We start from the raw sequence: 22,374 nt of genomic DNA on the forward strand, positions 1-22,374 counted from the left end.
ATCTTCAACTTTATTAGATGTTGCCAAACCTCTTCTTCAGAGAAGTTGTACCAATTTACACCTCCATCAAGACTGCACAAGGGTTCCAAGGGTGCCACCTCTTCACCCCCTCCACCCTTCTCCCAACATTGATAGAATGCTTACTCCTTGCCAGTCCAGAGGATGTGAAATGGCGTCTCACAGCTCTTTTCATTTGCATCTCTCCCATGACCCGTGAGGTTGAACATCTCTTTACATTTTTGGCCACCTAGGTTTCCTCTTTTGTGAATTGCCTGTTGATGGTCTTAACCCATTTTTTAAAAAAAAGATTGTCTTTCTCTGGTTTGTCCATGCTTTCAACCTACTTCTGCCAGATCGCAAAGCAAACTCGGATCATGGCCCTTCTCAGTTCTCAACTCCCCGAGGCTCTCTAGGATACACAGAACTTACAACCTTGCTCAGTGGTCCTGATTTGCCGTGGGCTGAAAACCAAGCTCAGCCCAGGACACTCAGCTCCACCTTCTCCTCCAGCCTTACCGTCTGCACCCTGAACTCCGGTCCAGCGGACACAACTCACTCCGTCCCAGGCCTACTGCACACACCATGCCCTAGGCCTGGAATGCCTCCCTCCTATGTCCACATTTCCTCTGAATGCCACCTTTTCTGTGACAGTTCTCAATTCAAAGTTGGATTTGCCTCTAAACGGTCAGGTGAAACTATACCTTTCTAGTGGCATTTATCATTTCTCCTTTTGTAGTATTTTAACCACTCCTCATCTTGCCCATCACTTTTTCATTGACAAAAACACCTGCCCCTGCATTATGCCATTTTGTCCTCATCTCTGCAATGGCCCTGTGAATTGGGGTAGTACCCCTACCCCCTTTTTTTTTTTTTTTTGCGGTACGCGGGCCTCTCACTGTTGTGGCCTCTCCCGTTGTGGAGCACAGGCTCCGGACGCGCAGGCTCAGCGGCCATGGTTCACGGGCCCAGCCGCTCCGCGGCATGTGGGATCTTCCTGGACCGGGGCACGAACCCGTGTCCCCTGCATCGGCAGGCGGACTCTCAACCACTGCGCCACCAGGGAAGCCCCCCCTACCCTCTTTGAACAGATAGGGAACGTGGCCTACAGGGGGAATAGTTCGCCCAACATCTTACTCTGGCTCAGAGGCAGAGGTGGACTTGAAGCCAGGACTCCTCCAATTCCACGTCCAGCTCGCTACACCACGCCCCTCATATTTATATATGCATGTTGTTGCTGCTTGAGCCAACACCTGACTCCCCCATGAGACTGTGGGCCCCATAGCTCCCAGTTCTAGTCCTACCCAGCGGGGCACTCTGAATATATAATTTCTTGACAAAGTACGATAATCACTTACTGCATACCCACTGGCTGCTGGGGGCTTTGCATACATTCACCCTAACCTTCCCAACAACTCTATGAGGAGACTGGGGTTTAAGAGTTGAAGTGCTATGCTCAGGGTCCCACGGCCGGTAATCAGTGCAGTTGGCCTATGAGACCCAGAGGTAAGTGCTTCCAACTGTAATCTCTGCCCTGTGCATCCTAAAGGTAGACCCAGCCAGCCCGAGAGATCACACCCCAAGGCCCAGAGGCAGGGGGCCAAGGGTGGGCAACTTGACAGTCAACAGGAGGGACTGGGGGCTGGGGGAGTATGGTCCACCTGCTACACCCATGATGTCCACACTCCACAGCCTCACGGGTGTCTGTGCAGTGTGATGGTAGCAGGTGAGAAGAGGGCTGAGGGATAAGGAGAGGGGTTGGCAAGTATTCTCCAGCCCCCAACCCCCAAAGAGTAAGTCTGGATGGGGACATTGCTGCCCATTCTCCCCAGGGCAAGGACTGGATATGACGGGAGCCACGCCCCTTTCCTCAATCTGCTATTCCTATGACTCTGTATGCTGTCTTTCACTGTGTGCCACTTATTTGAATGTTGTGTGTGTGTGTGTGTGGTATGTATTTGCAACTGTATCTTTGTGTTGTGTTTCGGTGCATTACGTTTGTGTGCAATTTGCTGTTGGTGTACTGTTTCTCTTGTGCGCCTGTGTCACTGTGTTGTGGCTCTATGCCTGTTTGTCTACTTTATGTGCATGTTTTGTTGTGTGTCCATGCTGTGTACACGGTGTGTCTCTCCTATGTATCTATGTCCATACTCTGTAATTGCCTCTTTATTGTGTGTTGTGTCGTGTGTATCATGTGTTGTGAATTTGTGTTTGTGCCGTGCGCATTGTGGATCTGTTTCTGTGTGTGCTCTCTACACCGCAAGTGCAGGATGTTTGTGTGTTCTGTTGTGCGAATCCCGTTTGGGTTGTTCTAGGTCTGTGTCTACGCAGGGAGTCCGTGTGTATCTGCACCTCCCCGCTGTGTGTCTGTGCCAGCTGACGTCTGTGCCCTGCGCGCAGAGTTGTGTTTCCTCAACAAGTGTGTGCCGGCTCGGAGTGCCGCGCGCGCCTCCTCGTGTGCCCGCGTTGTGCCTGCGCCTCCGCCGGGCGGTCGTGCCGGGGTGCAGGCTCCGCGTCCGTGTGCGCTCGCGCCGCTTGTCTGCGTCCGGCGCGCGGTGGCGGCGGAGGATGCGCGCCCGCGGGGGCGGGGGCGGAGGCCGGGGCGCGGCGCGGGGGCGGCCCGGGGGCGGGAGTGGGCGAGCCGGCGGGCGGGCGGTGCTGCGGGGCCCCGCGGCCGCGGGCTCCAATGGCGAGGCCGGCGCGGCCCCCGCTAATTACATAAGCGAGACGTCAATAATTCGCGGGAAAACGCGAAAAAGATGGCGCCCCGCGCCCGGGGGGCCCCTTCCTGAGCGCCCCGGCCCCTCCCTCCTCCTCCGCCCCCCCTCCTCCCCGCGGCGCCCCCGCCCCGCCCCGCCCCCGCCGAGACCCCGACCCCGGCCCCACGGGCGGACACTCGGCCGGGCAGCCGCGGGCCGAGCGCAGCCACCTCCGCCGCCGATGCGCCTGGTGGCCAGACTCCAAGTGGGACCGACGGACACGCAGCCTCGCGGTAAGTTCAGCGCTGCGGGCTGACGGCCCGGGCCGGGGGACTCCCCGCCACACTCGCCTTTCCCTGCAATCATCCCTCTTTTGGAAATTTCCCGAACTTTGGCGGGTCAGACGCCTCCGGGGGCGTTGGAGTCCTGGGAAGCCGCACGCCTTGGGGGTGGAGAGGGGTGAACGGTGTCCGCGGGGTGGCGGGAGCCCCGCCCGGGTCCCCGAGCCTTTGGGGGGCGTGTGTGACAGGTCGCTAGTCCTGTGCCTAAAATCTTTATTTTTCCTGTTGTGTGTGTCGGGGGGTGGGTGGCTTGGAGACCGACGGGGGCGTTTGGGATTTTGCTCACGTCCGAAGTCAGGCTGCGGCAGGATTGGGATGGGGGAGGCTTGGCGTCGGAGCGACTAAAGAGAGGAGCGCTTGAACCCGAAGGGGGTACTTCTGCAAGCTTTTTCCCCTCCCAAACACCCTTTTTAAAAAGCCAACGGCCGCCCTGGGAGAGGCCCCTGCGCATGAATCATCCTCGCTTCCTGCCCCCGCCCGGCCCCGCGATCCGGGTGCCGCGGATTTGAACTGGACGCCGACGGGAACCCGCAAACAGGCATTTCTTTGCAGATGGGTTTGAATCAGCCAATCACAGCCCGCGGGGGCCCGCTCCGGGAGGATGGAGGCGCGGTTGGGGGGGCCGCCACCCGAGGGCCCCCGCCCCGCCAGGGGGGGTGCGGCGACCGGGCCTGCTCCCAACGGCGCGGCGGGGGAGGAAGTGTCAGTTTGTGAACCTGCCGCGGGCCCGGGCCCCAGGCCCGGCGGGCAGGGACCTTGCAGCGCCCGGGAGCCAGGTGGCAGGGAGAAGGCAGAGATCTGGACTGCACACCCTGCCCGGTGCCTGCGCGCTCTGCCCTGGAGAAAAGAGAGGAATGGGGGGGGAGGGGCGGGGGCGGGGTGGGGGGGAGGGGCGGGGGCGGGGGGGGGGAGGCAAGAGGGGACGTGGCCGCGCCACCATCTGGAGAGTGAAGACCCCAGCAAGGCCCTGCCTGCCCTAGGGCCCTTGACATGCACACACATGTATTCCATTTCATATGCTTACTGACACAAGGCTGTAGACATCAAACACAGTCTCACAGGAGTACACACACACTTATAGGGAAAAACATAGGACTCTCTCCCTGTCTACAGGTAATCATAACACCAGGTGCCCAGAGCCTTGGCAGAGAAGGAGGGCACCAGAGTAGCGGGTGCAGGGAACAGAGGGATGCTGTGCTTTTGGCTTAGTGGAGAGTGTGTGGAGGGGCCTGGAGCCAGGTGAGCCCAGATTGAGGAGGAGGGGGCCGTGGGGGGTGCTTTGAATGCCATTGAAGGTACTGGGGAGCCACAGAAGGTTTCTGGGAGAATAAGAAGATGGGAATTGAGGGCTCTGTGGAAGAGTCTGGTGGGGAGGCAGGAAACAGGGGGTGGCCTGTTTAGCACTGGGCGCTGGTGGTTCCATTCCGAATCCCAGGTGCCCAGCATAGGTGAGTGAGCACAAGGCTCAGGAAACAGTTCTTGAATGAATGAATGGCCCAGGCGAGGTGAGGCCTGAACTCAGACCAGGACAGGGGGATGGAAGAGAGGAGTGGGTTGCCAGAGGCCACTGTGCTCGGCTGCTGTGGCAGCTGATCGGTTGGAGAAGTCTAAGATGCTTGGGGGTCTGGGGACCATAGTAGTACCATTAGCAGGAAGCAGCGAAAGCAATGGGAGCAGCCCATTTGTAGGATGGTGAAAGACAGATGTGGAGAGGTTGGCATGGCAATGACTTCACTGCTTGGAGCCGGTTTGCATCTGAGTAAAAGCATAAGTGAGTTTAAATGTCCCAGAATTGGTGTCCATTAAATCATCCCATAATTGAGAACAGAAAAGGAGATTGCAGAAGACACAGATGGCCAAGTCTATACCAGTTCACAAGCCACCCAGGAGTTTCCCTCTCCAGGTGAGTTTTCTCTGGCCAGCTCTCAGGGTAGGGGTCAGGGGTCTGAGAACTTCCCACTGCTCCCCTGGAGAAGGTCCTCCACTCAGAGAACACAGAGTATGTTTGCTTTAGGGATAAAACCTCTGGCTGTGAAGCCAGGGAGTGAGGTTCAGGCCCCACTGGGCAGGGAGATTTTGCTCCGTGGTTGGTTGAGAGAGCCTTTCTACTTAGAAGGCTGCATGGTGTGGGTGGGGAGAGAGCAGGACTTAGAATCAGCTCGCCTGATTATGGACCATGACTCTGCCTCTGACCCCATAGCCGCTTCCCCTTGCCAAACCTCAGTTTCCTGACTGGTAAAATGGGAATAATAATGCCTCCCTCACAGCGTTGTCAGCAGGATCCAGTGAGATGATAAACGCGTCTGGCACATAGCACAGGTTACATAAATGGTTGTTTCTTTCCTTCCTTCCCCTTCTCCTGAAGTAAGGAGTAAAAACCCCTTTCTCTTTCTCTTCCAGTGTCAGTGGAAGCTGATGGAGAATCGAGGTCTGGATCCAGGGACTCGGGACTCCTATGGTGCCACCAGCCACCTCCCCAACAAGGGGGCCCTGGCAAAAGCCAAGAACAACTTCAAAGACCTGATGTCCAAGCTGACAGAGGGCCAGTATGTGCTGTGCCGGTGGACAGATGGACTGTATTATCTCGGGAAGATCAAGAGGGTAAACCTTTCCTTCCTGGCCCCAGTTCCCAGGCTCAGCATCTCTCTGCTCATCCTCTGGTCGTGGCCTCAGACCAGTGATGGAGGCTGGGAGACTGCTGGGAAATTCCCGCCTTGTTCTTATGCTCCAAACTGAAAGTGGAAGGAGGCGGAGCCTGCAAAGGCAGATGCCATCCTTAGGGCCAACATCTTTAGAAAAGTGCTCTGTGAGCCTACAAAACAAAATAAAATCAGGTTGGAGAGGACCACAGACGATCACCTGGCCTGTTCTGTCCTTGGCGTTCCCGCCAAGTTGCCGTCCCCCAGTCCCTGACTGCACAACTCCAGTGAGTGGGTGTGCACTACCTCCGGAACTGCCATCCTCCTTCCCCTTCTAGCCTGGCTTTCCTTTTTGCAGCACAAGGAGAGGTCTAAAGCCTCTGACCTGTGGGGACAGAAATGGGAGAGGAGGACCGTGTTCAAGTGGCTTTTCCCCAGCTACTGTCTCACACTGCCCCTCCCTCTCTCTGCCCCAGGTCAGCAGTTCTAAGCAGAGCTGCCTTGTAACTTTTGAAGATAACTCCAAATACTGGGTCTTGTGGAAGGACATACAGCATGGTGAGTATTCCTGTGATTTCAGGCACCCCCCCGCCCCGCAGCCCAATCCCCGATCCTCTCTCCGCCTCTCCCTCCATTTTTTCCTTCTCGCCTTCTGTCTCTAACTTCTGGCAACTGGCCTTGTCCTTGGAGCCCCAGGTGCACCTGAGATGCTGATCGGATTACCAGCTGTACATTTATGTGGAAACACACTTGTAACATCTGTCATCCCCTTGAGTACGCCTACCTCATGAGGGAGACAGGCAGATGGAAAAAGTGGCCCAGGGAGGTGCTGGGAGAGCAGGGTTGGGTCCCAGGCCTGTGTTTGCTTCCTTGCTGCCCAAAGCTCTGGGTCACTCTGGGGCTAGGGAACAGGGAAGGGCCCAGGCAATCAGAATTGTCACCTTTCGATATAAGCACAGTGTCCCCTGTCAGCATGGTAAGAAGACGAGGGAGGCAGCTTTCTTCATGGGGGAAAGACCAAACAAGCAGATATGAACCAGGCAAGGTGATGATGGACTTACCAGGATGGAGCTAGGCCAGTTTTCAGAGTTGAAATGAAGCTGGGTTGGGTACCATTCCTGCCCTCAGAGAGCTGATACTGTCTTACAGAGATGACAGATTGGGGGCATTCTTGCCACCTTTCTTCCTTGCCATGTACATGACAGACATCGCTAATCAATCACAACACTTGTATATTTTCAACATGGAGCTCCAAGCAGCCACTACCAGTCAGAGTTACCGTGAGAGAAGAGACTTTTTTTTTTTGCCATTTATGCTCTAACAGGAGAACCGACATGGCGGTATGTGGGGAAGAGGCAGGTTTTAGGGTCCAGTATTCCTCGGACCAAGATATTCTAGCTCTGCCACTTACTGCTGCATATCTTTGGGTGAGTGACATAACCTCTGTGAGCCTGTTTCTTCATCTGAGAAAAAGGAGACTGAACGTACTGGCCTCACAGTGTGGTTAAATGCTTAGCCCAGTGCTGCTGAGTTACAGGGAGGCTGTTTCTGAAGAATTTGTTACCGTAAGAGATGATTTCAAGAGCCTGCCAAGCAGAGGCCACAGAACCCAGCCAGTTAGTCGAGCTTCCAAATTGCCTTTTTCTCCAAGACGTTGTGGCTAATACAAGCTGATGCTTCTCCAAGCCCCTCTCACCCTAAAGGTATTATTTAAAAATCCAAAGCAACGAGGGTCTCCTCTCCTGGGCTACCTTCTTTTTCAAAGCAGAAGGAGCCAGCTGGTGAGGAAAGACAGTCCAAACCATGGATCGAAGTAGCACACCATGAATAGAAGGCCCACTGTGTGCCAGGCACCAAGGAGGTGCTGCAGTGCTCACCGTGTGGCTCCCCAGCCAGATCACTGCTCCTCACAGGTAGGACAGCAGCCCCCCGGGGTCGCCCAAGATTAGAGCATAAGGCTGAGCACGCTATAGTTACTGATCCATCACTTCATTAAGCCAGTGAAGACTTAGTGCGACCCACAGTGGGTCCCGCCTTCCTGGGAACATATTCAGGGATAAGAGGCAAGACATCATTTATTCAACAAACATGTCTTGAACACATGTTATGTGCCACACCCCATAAGAGGTCCTGGGGACACAGAGATGAACAGATACCTTTTCTGCCCTTACAGAACTTTCCATCTGCTAGGGGAAATGAGACAGAAACACACATCAAAATGTATCTTACTTTATTCACTCAAACCCTTCAGTCATAAATACATATTTCTTCTTCAGCAACGCCAAATTGCAAAGGAAAAAAAAAGAGAGATGGAGAGGGAAACTGTAGATTAAAAGCAATTGATCAAACTTAAAATTGTTATGACTTTTTTGAGACAATTGAGTATGTGAACACTAACTGAATTTGTTGATATTAAGAATTTATTTTTAATTTTTAGGTGCAATAAAGGTGCTGTAGTTATTTTCTTTTTTAGAGTCCTGAACTTTCAGCGATACGTACTGAAATATTTAATACAGGAGGGGGGGAAGTGAGTGGGAATATAGTCAAAACAAGATTGGCCGTGAGTTCATGATTGTTGATAAGGACGTGGAGTTTCATTATAACATTCTGTTATTATTCCGTAATAAAATTTTTAAAAAAATTATTTAACATAAAATACTTTAACAAATCAAGTTAAATTAAGCAGGAGAGGCAGCATGACACGGTGAAAAGGACAAATAATGTGATGTCAGTTAGCTGCGGGTTTGAATCCCCCCCTCCTACTTACCAGCTGAGCGTGGGACTTAACCTCTCCGAGCCTCAATTTCCCCATCTTTAGAATGGGCTAATGGTAATAGGCAGCTCAGACTGGTTGGGGAGATTCAGTGAGTTGGCCTACGGGGCCCAGCACTCAGTAGAGGCTCAGCACCTGGAATGTAATTTTAAAACTGCTGTTTCCTGTGAGCCCGACCTGACCCTAGAGGGCCTCTTTCTTTCAGCTGGTGTTCCAGGAGAGGAACCCAAGTGCAACATCTGCCTGGGGAAGACATCAGGACCACTGAATGAGATCCTCATCTGTGGGAAGTGTGGCCTGGGTGAGTGTGATGAGCAGGGCATGGAGAAGGCCCAGACCTGTGGGTCCCCATTCCCCGCTGGCTCGGGACCTGCGTCGCCTCAGACCATTGGGGCCTTAGCTGGCTTCCTGTTTCTTTTGGAGCTCCAGAGTGACAAGGGGCCAGTCTCTGGGAATGAGGGCCCAGGGAGGTGATCCCTGGGGAAAGCTGGGGCTTCTGGAAAGTGAGAGAAGTTATGCACTTTGGAGCCCCCATGGGTGGAGAGGATGGGTAGGAGAGATGGGGCACAGAGGCTGAAGCCAGACCTTTGGTGCTTCCCGCCATGGGCCAATGCTGGCTCTTAGTGGCCTGCTTGGACACCAGCCTGGCTGCCTGGTGAGCATGACCAGCCAGTCCCCTGGCAGCTGGCAGGCACACAGCTCCTAGGACTTGCCGCAGCCCTCCCCAGCCTGCCGCCTCTGGGCTGACTGGCCTCGGGCCACTGCTTCCTCGTGGGCACTCACCCCCTCTCCTTTGCCATAGGTTACCACCAGCAGTGCCACATCCCCATAGCGGGCAGTGCCGACCGGCCCCTGCTCACACCTTGGTTCTGCCGACGCTGCATCTTTGCGCTGGCTGTGCGGGTGAGCCCTCCATCCTTCCCACCCTGCTTCTCCCCATCCTCCAGTCTGGAAGCCCAGAGGCCCCCTGGGCTCGGGCCTCACTCCTGGTCACAGAGCCTGGCTTTGGAGGCAGACAGAGACTGCCACTTAACCAGCTGTATGTCCTTGTGCAGTTCCTTAGCCTCCCTGAGCCTGTTTCCTTGGCTGTTAAATGCATACAGGTTTGAGGACTTCCCTGGTGGTCCAGTGGTTAAGACTCCGCGCTTCCAATGCAGGGGGCGCGGGTTCGATCCCTGGTGGGGGAATTAAGATGACACATGCTGTGCGGCCAAAAAAAAAGAAAACAAGTACTCTTTAAATGGATACAGGTTTGGTGTCAGGAGTAGAAGGCCCCCAACAAATAGTGAGAAATCACTATTAAGAGAGAAAATCCATATAAGCGCCCACTCTCAATATGTGTTGGTTATTATTGTTACTTTTATTGTTGTGCTTATTACTATTAATATTATTGAAGATGCAGCTCCTTGGGGATAGAGAGAGGATGGATCCGGGGTTGATGAGAAGAGGCTTTGTGCGTTTCTGACTACATTGGAATATCTTGTTCCACCTGGTCGGCATTAGCCTTGATAGGGAGCCATGTGTGGCCCAACCGGGACCCCCGCGGGTAACTCGGGCCCTCATCTTCCCGCAGAAAGGCGGCGCGCTGAAGAAGGGCGCCATCGCCAGGACCCTGCAGGCTGTGAAGATGGTGCTGTCCTACCAGCCCGAGGAGCTGGAGTGGGACTCGCCCCACCGCACCAACCAGCAGCAATGCTACTGCTACTGCGGCGGGCCGGGAGAGTAAGGCCAAGGGGGCGGGGTGGGGCGGGGCCTCCCCGAGGGGCGGGGCGCGGGGCGGGGCCCCAGGGAAGCGGGGTAGGCGCGGCTGGCTGGGGGAGCCAGACCCCCCATGGAAGAGCCCGTATCCTCCCTCAGGCCTCGGGGATGACACCTGAGCGCGCGCGGGGCTCGAGAGCACAGGGCGAGCGCTCTCCGCAGCGGGGTGCAGGGGAGTGGCGGTTGTTTTCTTGGGGCACCGTGGAAAAGAAGGCAGTATTGAAGAGTGGTTACCAGACTGGCCCCCAGTGTCCAACCAACCCCTTAGAGCTGTGCTACCCCTGAGCCTCAGTTCTCATCACAGTTTTCCCGTGACGTGGTGGTTGTGAGCGGTGGGTGAATTAGGTCATTCACGTAAAGGCTCACACAGTTCCTGGCTCTTGGTAAGCACTTTAACAATTGTGAGCTGTTACTGTTGGTGCATGGACGTGGAGATAAACCTTTCCGTTGCCAGAGTCAATGAGACAGGCTGCTGATGAGATATGAAGGTCCTTTTCCCTGGAGGTGTGCAGGCAGGGGTTGGGGGGAATACCTTGGGGACGCTGTGGAGGTGGTTCTCACCCTGACTATATGTAGGATGGGAGTCTTTGATGCTTCCTTGTGGCCTGGGCCTCCATGCAGCCATGGCTGATTGAGCCTGTTCCCTTGGGCTGACTGCACCAACACTGTGGGAGGAACCACGGAAGTGAGAGATGGAACCTCTGCCCTCAGGAAACAGCCTCCAGTTCACCCTGAAGTCCTGAGTCTCATCCCCAAGTTCTGCTGACAAGCACTAGGGGTCTGGAGGCTGTGCTTACGACGTAGCCGGGTGATTTGGGCAAATCACTTGAAGTACCTCATCTCTCAAGTGGGATTAATAACCTCGGCCCCATCATCCTTCCGTGGGTGTTGAGGCCTTTGGGATAACAGATGGAGAAATGCTTATAGAGACCTTTGCAGCATTGAGGCGGTGGTTCTCAATGCTTACTGGGCAGAATTGCTCGGGTGATTGTCAGAAGTGTGTTTCCCAGGGGCTATCCCAAAGATTGAGTAGGCCTGGAACGGGTCAAGGAATCTTCTGCATTTTAACCTGGACCGCAGGTGATTTTGATGCAGGTGGTCCAAGGACCACACCTGACAAGGTGTGAACAAAGCATTGACTGTTAATTAAGAAAGCACCTTTTTGGTTTTCATTCTTATTCAATGAGTAGTTGTTGAATGGTTGTGATAGGGTAAATACATTACCAGGTGAGGGGCTTATAGGAGCCTTTATTCTCCCATGAAGTCTCCAGGGCAAACCTTTCCCCAACAGTAGTGTTTGGGAAGCAGTGTGTGAGGCACAGACCAGAGATGGGGGCTCCAGTGTGGCACAAAGAGCGTGGGCTTTGAAGTCAGGGAGGCCAGGATTTGAGTCACCATCCACCACTTGCCTCCTGAGTGACCTTGAACAATCTATTTAACCTCTGACTCACCTGTAAAGTGGTCAGCGGCCCGTGTTTGACCAGATGGTGAGATCAAATGATATAGCCTAAGCCCTGCTGCCAGGGCTTCCCCTGGCACAGCCCAGTGCTCAGTAACTGTGAGTTCTCTTCCCTTTCCCCCGCTGGAGGGCGAGTTTGTGTTGGGAAAGGTTGCTGAGGCTGATCCCTGGCTGGGAGTGTGGGCCTGGCTGACCCTGGCTCTTCTGGCTCTCCAGATGGTACCTGCGGATGCTGCAGTGTTACCGGTGCAGGCAGTGGTTCCACGAGGCCTGCACCCAGTGTCTCAATGAGCCCATGATGTTCGGAGACCGGTAGGTGCTAATCTGATCTGGCTCAGCCTTGGGGGCGAGGTGGGGGGATGGGGGCAGCAGCTGCAGTAACTCCTTCAGGTTGCCTGCCAGGCCCTAGACCCCCAGTGGGGGGCTGGGACAGCGTGTCCCTGTCTACAGAGGCAGCTCAGGGTAAGGAGGCCTTCCCAGTAGAGGGACACTCTGGGCCACATCCCCAGTCGCAGCCCCATCTTCCCTAAGCCCCAGATGCTTCAAGTGTCTGGGGAAGGGGGAGAGACACAGGCCCTGCCCCAGCCCTGACCGGGGTTGTTGGAGGAGGCAGTGGGGGAAATGGATGACTTGATCTGGCCTCTAACCAAGGGGGCTAAGCTAGTGGAAGGCTTATGTGTGTCAAACAGGATACTGTGTGTGTCTTGGTTGGTGTCTCACGTGGTTTGTGATTGAGTACGTGTGTGTGTGTGTGTGTGTGTGTGTGTGTGTGTTTGTGTGTGTGTGTCAGGCAGAGGGGAAGAGGGTGGTCCCTGCAGCCCAGCCTAGTTCAGCTCACTCTGAACTCAGCCACCCTCCAGGGCAGTGATATTTGGGAAAGGGTTTGAGGTACAGGTTAGAAGGGGTAGGGGAGTAGTTCTTGGTCCCTGTTCTGCCCCATCTTTATCCCCTCCCCAGAGGGAATGAGGACAATGCTGACTCTGGGAAAGCAGGCGGTGGGGGGGGGGGGTGGCGGTGAGGGCACTGGACCAGGGTCGGGTGTCAGAGCCCCTCCTACCACAGGCCCCCTTTTCACCCACCCACAGGTTCTACCTGTTTTTCTGCTCCGTGTGCAACCAGGGCCCAGAGTACATCGAGAGGTTGCCCCTGCGATGGTGAGAGGGTGGGGCTTGGCCCAGGCCCACTCCTGTCCCTTCCCAGTTTCTCCCTTCCCTCCTCCCTCCGGGAACAATTCCATTTCCAGCCACCAGGTCCCAGCCTTGCCCCTGCCCTTCAGCCTGGACCCAGGATGCTCCAGCCCTGGCTGCACAGGCTGCCAGCTCACTCTGGGCCTGCCTCCTTGCACCCTTGCCCAGGGTCGATGTGGTTCACCTGGCCCTCTACAACCTGGGGGTGCAGAGCAAGAAGAAGTACTTTGACTTTGAGGAGATTCTGGCCTTTGTCAACCACCACTGGGAGCTCCTGCAGCTTGGCAAGGTATGCAAGACCGTGGGACGTCAGAATGGCGAGAATCCGTTCCACAGTGGGGTTCCCTAAGTCCAGAGAGGTGAGAGGTTTGCCCAGGGCCACACGGCGCCGCACTAGGATCTGGGTCTCTGAGCACAGTTCTTCAGGAACGCTGGCTGTCCGTGAGGGCTGCTGAGTGGGGACAAAGACCCAGAGCCTTTGAGCCGTTGCATCTCTGAGTCCAGGCGTCTGAGCCTGTTCCCTGCAAGGAGCTTCCTAACCCAGGCTTTGGTAGTGGGTGGGTTAGGGCCTCACCAGCTCAGCTGTAGGGAGCTGGGGGTCGAGTCTGGCTGGAGGAGATCTCCCTACAGAGCTGTGTGACCCACTCCAGATTACCTGGCTAGGATGGAAAGTGAAGTGGGCCTGCCCTCTGCCGGTCGTACTCTGAATAGCAGAAGAGATCACCAGGGGTCTGGAAACTGGGATTCACGGAGTGAAGTCACAAACCAGAGACTTTCAGGATGTCAGAGGTGGAGAGCTGAGCCAGGGCTTCCCCAACCACTTCCACGGCAGGGCCATGCACCCTCTAATGACACCCTCTGAATCCTCTCCACCACATCCAGAGTGAGTCATCTCTGCTGACTGCCCCAAATCCTTTAGTGAAATAGGGCTTTTTTTTTTAAAGTAACTTTATGCTCGGCAGAAGTTCTTCATATAGTAACATCTTCATTTACAGTGTTTGATAATTTACAAAAGGCATACATATTATAAAGCCCTAAAAGATAGGTAGAGCTGGGATTTTTAAATAATTTTTTCCTGATTCATTAAAAAAAAATCATACATGTTCCTGGTAGAAAATTTTCAAAGTACCAAAAAGTATAAGAAAGTACACTTAAAAGAAAACCATCCATACTCCTGCATCTCACCACTCAGAAGCATCCACTGCTAACACACACAGGTGCACAGAGTTCAGTCCTCTCATTTACGTCTGTTTTTCTTTTTATAGGGCTTAGATTATACGGTATTTACAATTTTTTATTGAAGTATAGTTGATTTACAATATTATGTTAGTTTGAGGCATACAGCAGTGATTCAGTCATATATATGTGTGTGTGTGTGTGTATATATATACATACACACACACACATATTTTATCCAGATTATTTTCCATTATAGGTTATTACAAGGTATTGAATATAGTGCCCTGTGCTATACAGTAAATCCTTGTTGTTTATCTATTTTATGTATAGTAGTGTGTATCTGTTAATCCCATACTCCTCTAATTTATCCCTTCCCCCTCCTTTTCCTCTTTGGTAACCATAAGTTTGTGGGAATGTAAATTGGTGCAGCCACCATAGAAAACAGAATGTAAGTTCCTTAGAAAACTAAAATTAGAGCTACCCTATGATCCAGTAACCCCACTCCTGGGCATATATTCAGAAAAGATGAAAACTCTAATTCGAAAAGACACCTGCACCCCAATGGTCATAGCACTATTTACAGTAGCCAAGACACGGAAACAACCCAATTTCCCATCAATAGATGATTGGTTTAAGAAGATGTGGTGTATATATACAATGGAGTATTACTCAGCCATAAAAAGAATGAAATATTACCATTTGCAGCAACATGAATGGACCTAGAGAATATTATACTAAGTGAAATAGGTCAGACAAATATTATGTCACTTGTATGTAGAATCTAAAGAATAATACAAATGAATCTGTATACAAAACAGACAGTATATACAATTTTAAGTCATTTTTTTTCAGTTTACATTATATCATAAATACTTTTCCATGTTATGAAAGAGTTTTTAATCAACATTTTTCATGGCTGCATGGTTTCCACCATAGTTTACTTGCTTGTTTCTTTCCTGTTGGGCATGTAGTTTCTTTCCCATCATTAGGAAAATGATGCGGTGAACTTTTTTGTACATAAAGCTTTATTTGTGTGTCATGTCTGTATGACAGGTTCCACGGAGCAGCATTACTGGGTCAAGGGCATGGACATTTTTAAAGCTCTTGATACATTTAGGACAGGAGTTACGCTCCTCATTTACAGATGGGGACGTGAGCTCAGAGGTGAAAAGACTTGTCTGAGATCATGGAACAAGTCAGTGGTCCTCGCCTGGAGGACTTGGAGCATCAGGAGATTGAGGGGAGGGTGGGGACAGGGGCTGAGGTCTTCTCAGATGCCATGCGCCAGGCCTGACTGTCCTCTGCCCTGCTCCCCCGTAGCTCACCAGCACCCCCGTGACGGACCGAGGACCGCATCTCCTCAACGCTCTGAACAGTTATAAAAGCCGGTGCGTGCAGGGAAGGGAGGGAGTGCTGTGGGCCCCCCGACAGCTTGGATTTCAGTTAAAGCGTCTTCCTACCTCATAACCTTTGCACAAGCTATGCTCCCACCTGGGTCTCCCTCCACTTCTCTTTGACTATATGAATATTACCCGTCCTTCAAGATCAGGGAGCACCCACTTCATTTGGGATGCCTCCCCTGACCACTCCAGCAGCCAGACACATTTTGATACTGGACTCAGCTCCATAGGGGGCTGAAACCCCTGCTCTCTGAGGGCCCGCTGCTGTCTGAGGTCTCCCTTGCACTAGCCATCTATGGTTCTGGGCCAGGCACTGAAGCACGGATTCATCACCTGTCCCCAGCCCATGTCTGCCCATCCACACTGCTGAGTTCTTCTCAGAACACACGGCTGGCATGCCCCTCGCTACCACCACGGAGAATGCCCAAGCTCCTTAACATGGCATTCAAGGCCTCTTATGATCAGACCCTGCCCATACCTTCTGCCACGGACCCTTTGCTTTATCTGGGCGTCAGCCATTCTGAGCCCTTTGCTTTCCTACTCAGTGCTTTTGCTCACACTCTTTCTTCACCTAGGATGCTCTTTGATGCCTTTCATTCATTTGTTCCATCAATGACTATTTATTGAACTGCTCTGTGTCAGCCCTGTGTAGGTACTGAGGACACCGTGAATAAGACACGGTCCCTGCTTCTGTGAAACCTCCCCAGACATCTCTAGACAGAACTATCCACTCTCTCTTTCATCTTGTCACGGTTTGGGGCCCAGACACAGCCCTCTACTTGAGTACGTGGGGCCTCCCGACCTCCCTGTGGACGGTCTCCTGAGGGTAGGACTGTGGCTAAGTCACCTCTGCAGCCTCATGGCAGCTCAGCCAGTGATGAAAGGGTGAGGGAAGTGCCTGGAGATGCTTTCAGTCTCCTTGGGGAGAGCAGAGAACAGAGTGGTGTGGAATGCAGTGTTTTGACCACAGGGTTCCACGGGGAGCTGGAGGAGGGCTTCCTGTAGGCAGAGGCCTTGGGGCTGGTTGAGGCAGAGAAGAAAAGGGAGGAGCAGCAAGAGCCACACACAAGACAAGGAAGCACGGGGACGAGCCGCCGGCTGCGTTCTCGGCCGCCACCTGGAGCCCCTGATCCCACAGGCTTCGAGGAATCAGTGTCTCCACGGGCCACTCTGGGTCTGGGGAGGCAGAGAGGGAGGTTTTAACACTTGACTCTCCTCCCCAGGAGGATGGACGGACAGGCTCCAGAGCTTTCTCCTCTCCCTGCCCACCCCCAGGTTCCTCTGTGGCAAGGAGATCAAGAAGAAGAAGTGCATCTTCCGCCTGCGCATCCGCGTCCCGCCCAACCCCCCCGGGAAGCTGCTGCCCGACAAGGGCCTGGTGCCCACTGAGAATGGCGCCTCTGAGCTGCGTAAGAGAGGAAAGAGCAAGCCTGGGTCAGTGCCTGGGGCCCTTGGGCCGGGGCCGCAGCCGACCTCGGGTCCTCTGCTCCCGGCTCCAGCTGCAGCCCCCTCCGATGGGCTGTGTGGTGGCATCCAAGTGATCAAGGCAGGCCTCCAGCCAGTTAGTCCCAGCTGGAGGCACCCTGAACCGGCCAGTCAGTGGCTGAGCCGGGACCTGATACCACGTTCCCGCTCCTTCAGCCACAGCCCCTTGTGGCCTTGCTTGGAGGGAAAGCCAGATCACGGGACCCAGTCTTGCTGGCTTAGGGCTGAGGCAGAGGTCAAGGGGCAGTCAGTGTGTAAGGGGTCCCTAGCGCTCCCGGCTGAGCCCAGCCCCCCTTCCTGGCATGGGGGGTGAGGGGCAGAGCACATGGATGCCCGAGGCAGGAGAGGCACCTCCTCTCCTGCCTGCCCACTATACCCCACCACCCTCGCACACCTGCTGCCCCAGAGGAACCCCCCCCCCCCCGCCTCCCCAGGTCTCCTTGTAAAGGAGAGCCTGTGCCCACTCCCACGCTGTGACCCCACCCCTGCCCAGCCACTCTTCCCTCGGGGCTACCCTCTGGGCCTTCAGGCTCTGACTGGGCCACCCTTTCCCTTTTCTGTCTCCACAGTTTGTTGCCTCATGATTTCCAGCAGCAGAAAAGGCGAGTTTATAGAAGAAAAAGATCAAAGTTTTTGCTGGAAGATGCTATCCCCAGTGTTAGTTTCTCGTTTTCTCACTCTCCACTTTCACACTCAGGGTCAGCACATACTAGGGATTCCTGTGCAGAAAACTAAGTCCCCCAGGCCCAGGGGACTCTCCCACGTCCCCGAAAGGATCCTTTTACAGCTGGTTAAACAAGGAAGGGCCAGGCACTGCGAGACTCCTCCTTCATCTCCCCAAGTTCTCCCAAGAACCCAGAGCAGGGCTGGGCAAGGGCAGGTAATATCCTTGCCTCCACTGTCCAGGTGGGGAAACTGAGGGCCCAGGAGGGCAGTGACCCTCCTGAGGTCACACCTCAGGCAGTGGCAGAGCCCAGCCCAGAACCAGGGCTCCAGAGCATTCTTGCCTTCTTCAGTAGCCCTGCATCCTCACTGAGGCCCTCGCTGTGGGCAGTAACATTAGCCGTGTCTCCAATGGACCATTTATAAGGCACCTTCACAACTGTCATTCCATTCTGCCACGCTCCCTGACACCTCTTAAGAGTGAAGCTCAGAAGGGGTTATTACCCACCTTTTGCAGTTGAGGTAACTCAAGCCCAGAGATGGAACAGTCAGACAACCGGCCAGAGACAGAGCCAGGACTAGAACTGACATGACCTGGCTCCCTGGTCAGGACTGGAAAAAAGAGGAAGGGACAAGTCTGACCCTCAGAAGGCCAGCTGGCCCCGTGCAGCCTGTGCGGCCCTCAGCGGGGAGGAGGGTGCTGTGAAAGGTGGAAGTGATGCTTGCCGGCTGACCGCCCCTCCTTCCTGTGTCCACAGAGTGACTTTACCTCGGCCTGGAGCACCAACCACCACCTAGCCAGCATATTTGACTTCACGCTGGATGAGATACAGAGTTTAAAAAGGTAACAGTGAGGGACCCGGCAGAGAGGTCTGCTCTGGAGACTGGGATGGAACCAAGCAGGGAGACCACCATTCCTCTAGCTATGGAAGATGTGAAGCAGAGAGCCTTTGGAGGGAAGGGAAGCTCCCTTGGGGTCACTGAGTTAAAGGGTCCGCATTGCAGAAGGCTGCCTGAAAGGTCTGTCTGCATTAGGGCAGCCTAACACCCATGCTGTAAGCCTGCAGGGCTCCCGGGGACAGCTCTGCAGGGCAGCGCTCAAGGCCTGCCTAGCCCGGCCCTCCCTACCTCTCCCACTTCTCCTTGCCTCACGCCTGACACCAAAATTGCCGTGATCACCCCACATTCACGTTCCTCCAGGGAGCCTTCCCTAACCCTCCCCAGGCTGTGGCGGATGCTCCTTGTGTATTCCCACAGAGCCTCGTGCTTGGTACACACAAGGGGAGGGGCTGCATCCATCGTTTTATTTCCAGAACTATTAAAGGTCGTTTCGTGCTTTCCTGTGGGCATGGAGGAGAGAGCAAGGGCTTCAGTCAGGCCTGGGCTCCGGCCCCTACTTACCAATTGCCATCTGTGTAACGTTAGCAAAATTCTTTAACCTCTCTGAACCTCCTCACCTGTTCCTGCGTGGTTGTTATGAGACTCAAAATCCTGTACACGAAAGCACTCCCGGCCTGTAAGGTGTTGCACGAGTGTCTGGGATCATGGTGATTATCATCTCTAATGACTGTCACAGTGCTTATGTCAATGCCAGGGGAGGGTGGTCAGGGAAGGCTTTTGTGACTCCTTGGACTCTGACGGCTGGATGGGTAGGAAATGTTCAGGAGAGAGGAGGTGCCACTGCAGCTGTGGTGGCGGGAAGCTCAGTGGGAAGGTGGCTTCGGCTGGGACGAAGGATGCATGTGAGAGGGACCAGGAGACGACGGGGAGGTCCCAAGGGGCGCTGAGGATCAGCGGCTGGCTCACCCTCTCCTCCCTCTTAGCGCCAGCTCAGGCCAGACCTTCTTCTCCGACGTGGACTCCACTGATGCTGCCAGCACCTCTGGCTCCGCTTCCACCAGCCTTTCCTACGACTCCAGGTTAGCTTCCCAGCACGATGGATTCAAGTTCCATCGCTCCCCCCAGAACCCCCAACCCCCTCTGGGATGTGTGGCTCACTCTGTGCATCTGAGTCTCAGGACCTGGCCGCCCTTAAGTGTGTGAGGGTCTGGGACCCTCCGGTTCTGAGTTGTGGGCATTCGGGCTGCTCCTCTTAGCCTGCTACAGGTTATGTGACACCTCTTGCTGGGCATTTTCAGATCCAGGGTTCTTCCATTCTGGGGTTCTTGGCCTCTGCTTGCCATGATTTTGCAATGTCTGTGCCTCTGACTGCAGGGTCCCCTGACCCTGGTTCTTGGCTATCTGAACCTGGTGTCTGTCTTGTGGGTCTTTAAGGAAAAGAGCCTGGGAGAGGGGAAATGGCATCCTGCAAAGTATAAGGACTAGGAGAGGGCACAGAAATCCCTGGAGGCCTAGCTAAGGGTACAGCCTGCTTGGCAACAGCTGGTCCTCAGCAGCAAAGGGAGGGTGGTGCTGCAAAGCACACAGACAACTTTTTAACTGAGGCTCTTTTAACTGTACGTAGGATACTTGAGGCCCTTGCAAAACGTAGAATTTAAAGTATCGATGTAATGCCCATTGAAGCGTGTCTTGTCTCCAAACATCTGTCTTGCTCTGCTGTTGCCTCTGTATTTTCTTTTCTCTCTTCGGTTCTCACTAGCTCTTTGGGTCTTGGTTTGTTCCTAAGTATCTGTGACTGCGTACCTCTTCTTTTGTGTGTGCGTTTCTTTCCCCCGCTCCGCCTCTTTCTGCCCCTGTGGAGGGGAGAGGGGAGGAGAGGGGACACATGTCTGCCTCCCCATCCCTACCCCTGCGTGACGCCTCCGGCTACAGTGAGTCCAGGTGACCGACTAGGCAGAGTAAGCAGGGCCTCTGCACTGCACGGCTGCAGGAAGCACCAGGATGGTGCTCCTGGACTCAGGCCACACTGAGCTCCTCAGCATAAGAAACACTGTTTTAGAGCTGGACGCACCTAGGTTTGAATCCGGGCTCTGCCACTCCCCGGCTGGTGGTTTCTCCTCTGGAGCCTCCTCAGGGCTGTTGTAGGGATCCAGGGGGATCATCGGTGCCCAGGGCCTGGTGCCTGGAGTGCTCAGGGACAGGGACTTGGTGGGAAAATCCCGTTTCATTCCCGTCGTTGTCCTCCTCCCCTTCCGATACAGACGGACAGTGGGCAGCCGCAAGAGGAAGCTGGCAGCCAAAGCGTACATGCCACTGCGGGCAAAGCGGCGGGCGGCCGAACTGGGTGGACGCTGCCCCTCCGACAGCAGCGCAGAGGGGGCCTCAGGCCCTGAGCGGCCCGACGAGGGCATCGACAGCCACACGTTCGAGAGCATCAGTGAAGATGACTCGTCCTTGTCCCACCTCAAGTCATCCATCACCAACTATTTTGGCGCAGCCGGGCGGTTAGCCTGTGGGGAGAAGTACCAGGTGCTGGCTCGGAGGGTCACGCCTGAGGGCAAGGTTCAGTACCTGGTGGAGTGGGAAGGGACTACCCCTTACTGACCAGCCCCTAAAGGATGCCAGCAGTCCTGGAAACCAAAGGAGAGACAGCGGAAGCCACAGGCTCCCCAGTTCTCTCCAGGCTGGGGTGGGGGAGGGAAGCAAGACGGAGCTGCAAGTGCCTGGCCAGAGCCCTGCCTGCCCGCCTGCCTGCCAGGGCTGTGCCTCCACTGTGCCCATTCTGCTCTCCGGCCCCCTCAGGCTCACCACCTCTTTGCCTGTGTCTCTGAGGTCCCGCTGGCTACTTCTCAGTGTCTCCACACACTCCCTCAAACTGTTTACCTGTTCCTCTGAATTAATGTCCTGCTGGCTCTGTGGGCTGTTCCTGAGGCCCGAGTCTTTGTCCCCAGTGCGTCCCTTTACCTTTCCTTCCCCTTTTGGGTGTGTGTGTTTACACACCCAACCCTCCACTGGACATCCTTACACCTGACCCATCCCAGGGACCACATCATGAGAACAGAAACCTTTGAGAAAGACTGGGTGAAGGTGGGTAAGAGGATGCCTTGAGGAGCCTTTCCCTCTCACTTTCCTGCCTCTCCTTCTGCCCTTGGGAAGAGGTGGTGAAGGTGGGAGAGAGAATGCCTCTGGAAAGCCCGTGTGGCAGAGGCCCTGGGACCCTCAGGATCTGAGGCGTGAGGAGACTCGGCCTCTGCTTCCGAAGGCACCAGCACCAGAGCGCAGTTATTAAGGCCCAGAGTGCAGGCTGCAGGCGTCAGCTTCTGAGACCCGTGTTCCCTCCCCTGGCCACATCCCTCTCTGTTACCATGGAGCTGGGCCTGGCCTCGCAAACCTGAGGCTGGAGGAAAGGAAGCCGTGTCCTGCTACACCTCAGACTGTCTCCTCTGCCTCCCACCCCCAGACTCACCCCCCCACGCAGAAGCTTCCATCTGCATGTGTGCTTTCACCTCCAGGCACACACACGGGCCCCGGCCTCCAGGTGTACACACACATACACACACACACACACACACACTCCGGCCTCCAGGTGTACACACACACCCCGGCCTCCAGGTGTACACACACACACACACACACACCCCGGCCTCCAGGTGTACACACACACACACACACACACACACCGGCCTCCAGGTGTACACACACACACACACCCCGGCCTCCAGGTGTACACACACACACATACACACCCCGGCCTCCAGGTGTACACACACACACACACACACACACCCCGGCCTCCAGGTGTACACACCACACACACAGCCACACATTCCTTAGGGTGCCAGCGTGGCTCCTGCCCTTGGCTTTTCCTTGGTTCTCTTCTGGGGGCCACGTTCTGCAACTCAGTGTGAACATCCAGCACCTGCCCGTGAACCAGCTGCGACCCTAGAGGGAGGC

General features: G+C 54.8%; 1 protein-coding gene across 3 annotated transcripts; it reads left to right on the plus strand.

Moving 5' to 3' along the window:
- The first annotated feature begins 2,888 nt into the window (after positions 1–2,888).
- Positions 2,889–21,598, plus strand: PHF19 (PHD finger protein 19). 3 transcript variants are annotated; one of them, XM_082655789.1, is made up of 15 exons: positions 2,889–2,989; positions 5,438–5,638; positions 6,153–6,234; positions 8,655–8,750; positions 9,252–9,352; positions 10,023–10,171; positions 11,883–11,978; positions 12,752–12,820; positions 13,022–13,142; positions 15,353–15,420; positions 16,708–16,866; positions 17,487–17,574; positions 18,339–18,424; positions 19,404–19,499; positions 20,682–21,598. In XM_082655789.1, the coding sequence occupies exons 2-15, from the start codon at positions 5,453–5,455 to the stop codon at positions 21,022–21,024; spliced, it is 1,740 nt and encodes a 579-aa protein (XP_082511915.1). In that variant the 5' UTR covers positions 2,889–2,989; positions 5,438–5,452; the 3' UTR covers positions 21,025–21,598. The 3 variants fall into 3 exon arrangements, with proteins under 3 accessions (XP_082511915.1, XP_082511914.1, XP_082511913.1); XM_082655788.1 differs by having other exon boundaries at positions 5,438–5,583; XM_082655787.1 differs by lacking the exon at positions 2,889–2,989 and adding an exon at positions 4,830–4,940.
- Positions 21,599–22,374: the final 776 nt, after the last annotated feature.

The sequence above is a fragment of the Grampus griseus genome (assembly GCF_964374135.1).
Source record: "Grampus griseus genome assembly, chromosome: 6".
Taxonomy (NCBI): domain Eukaryota; kingdom Metazoa; phylum Chordata; class Mammalia; order Artiodactyla; family Delphinidae; genus Grampus; species Grampus griseus.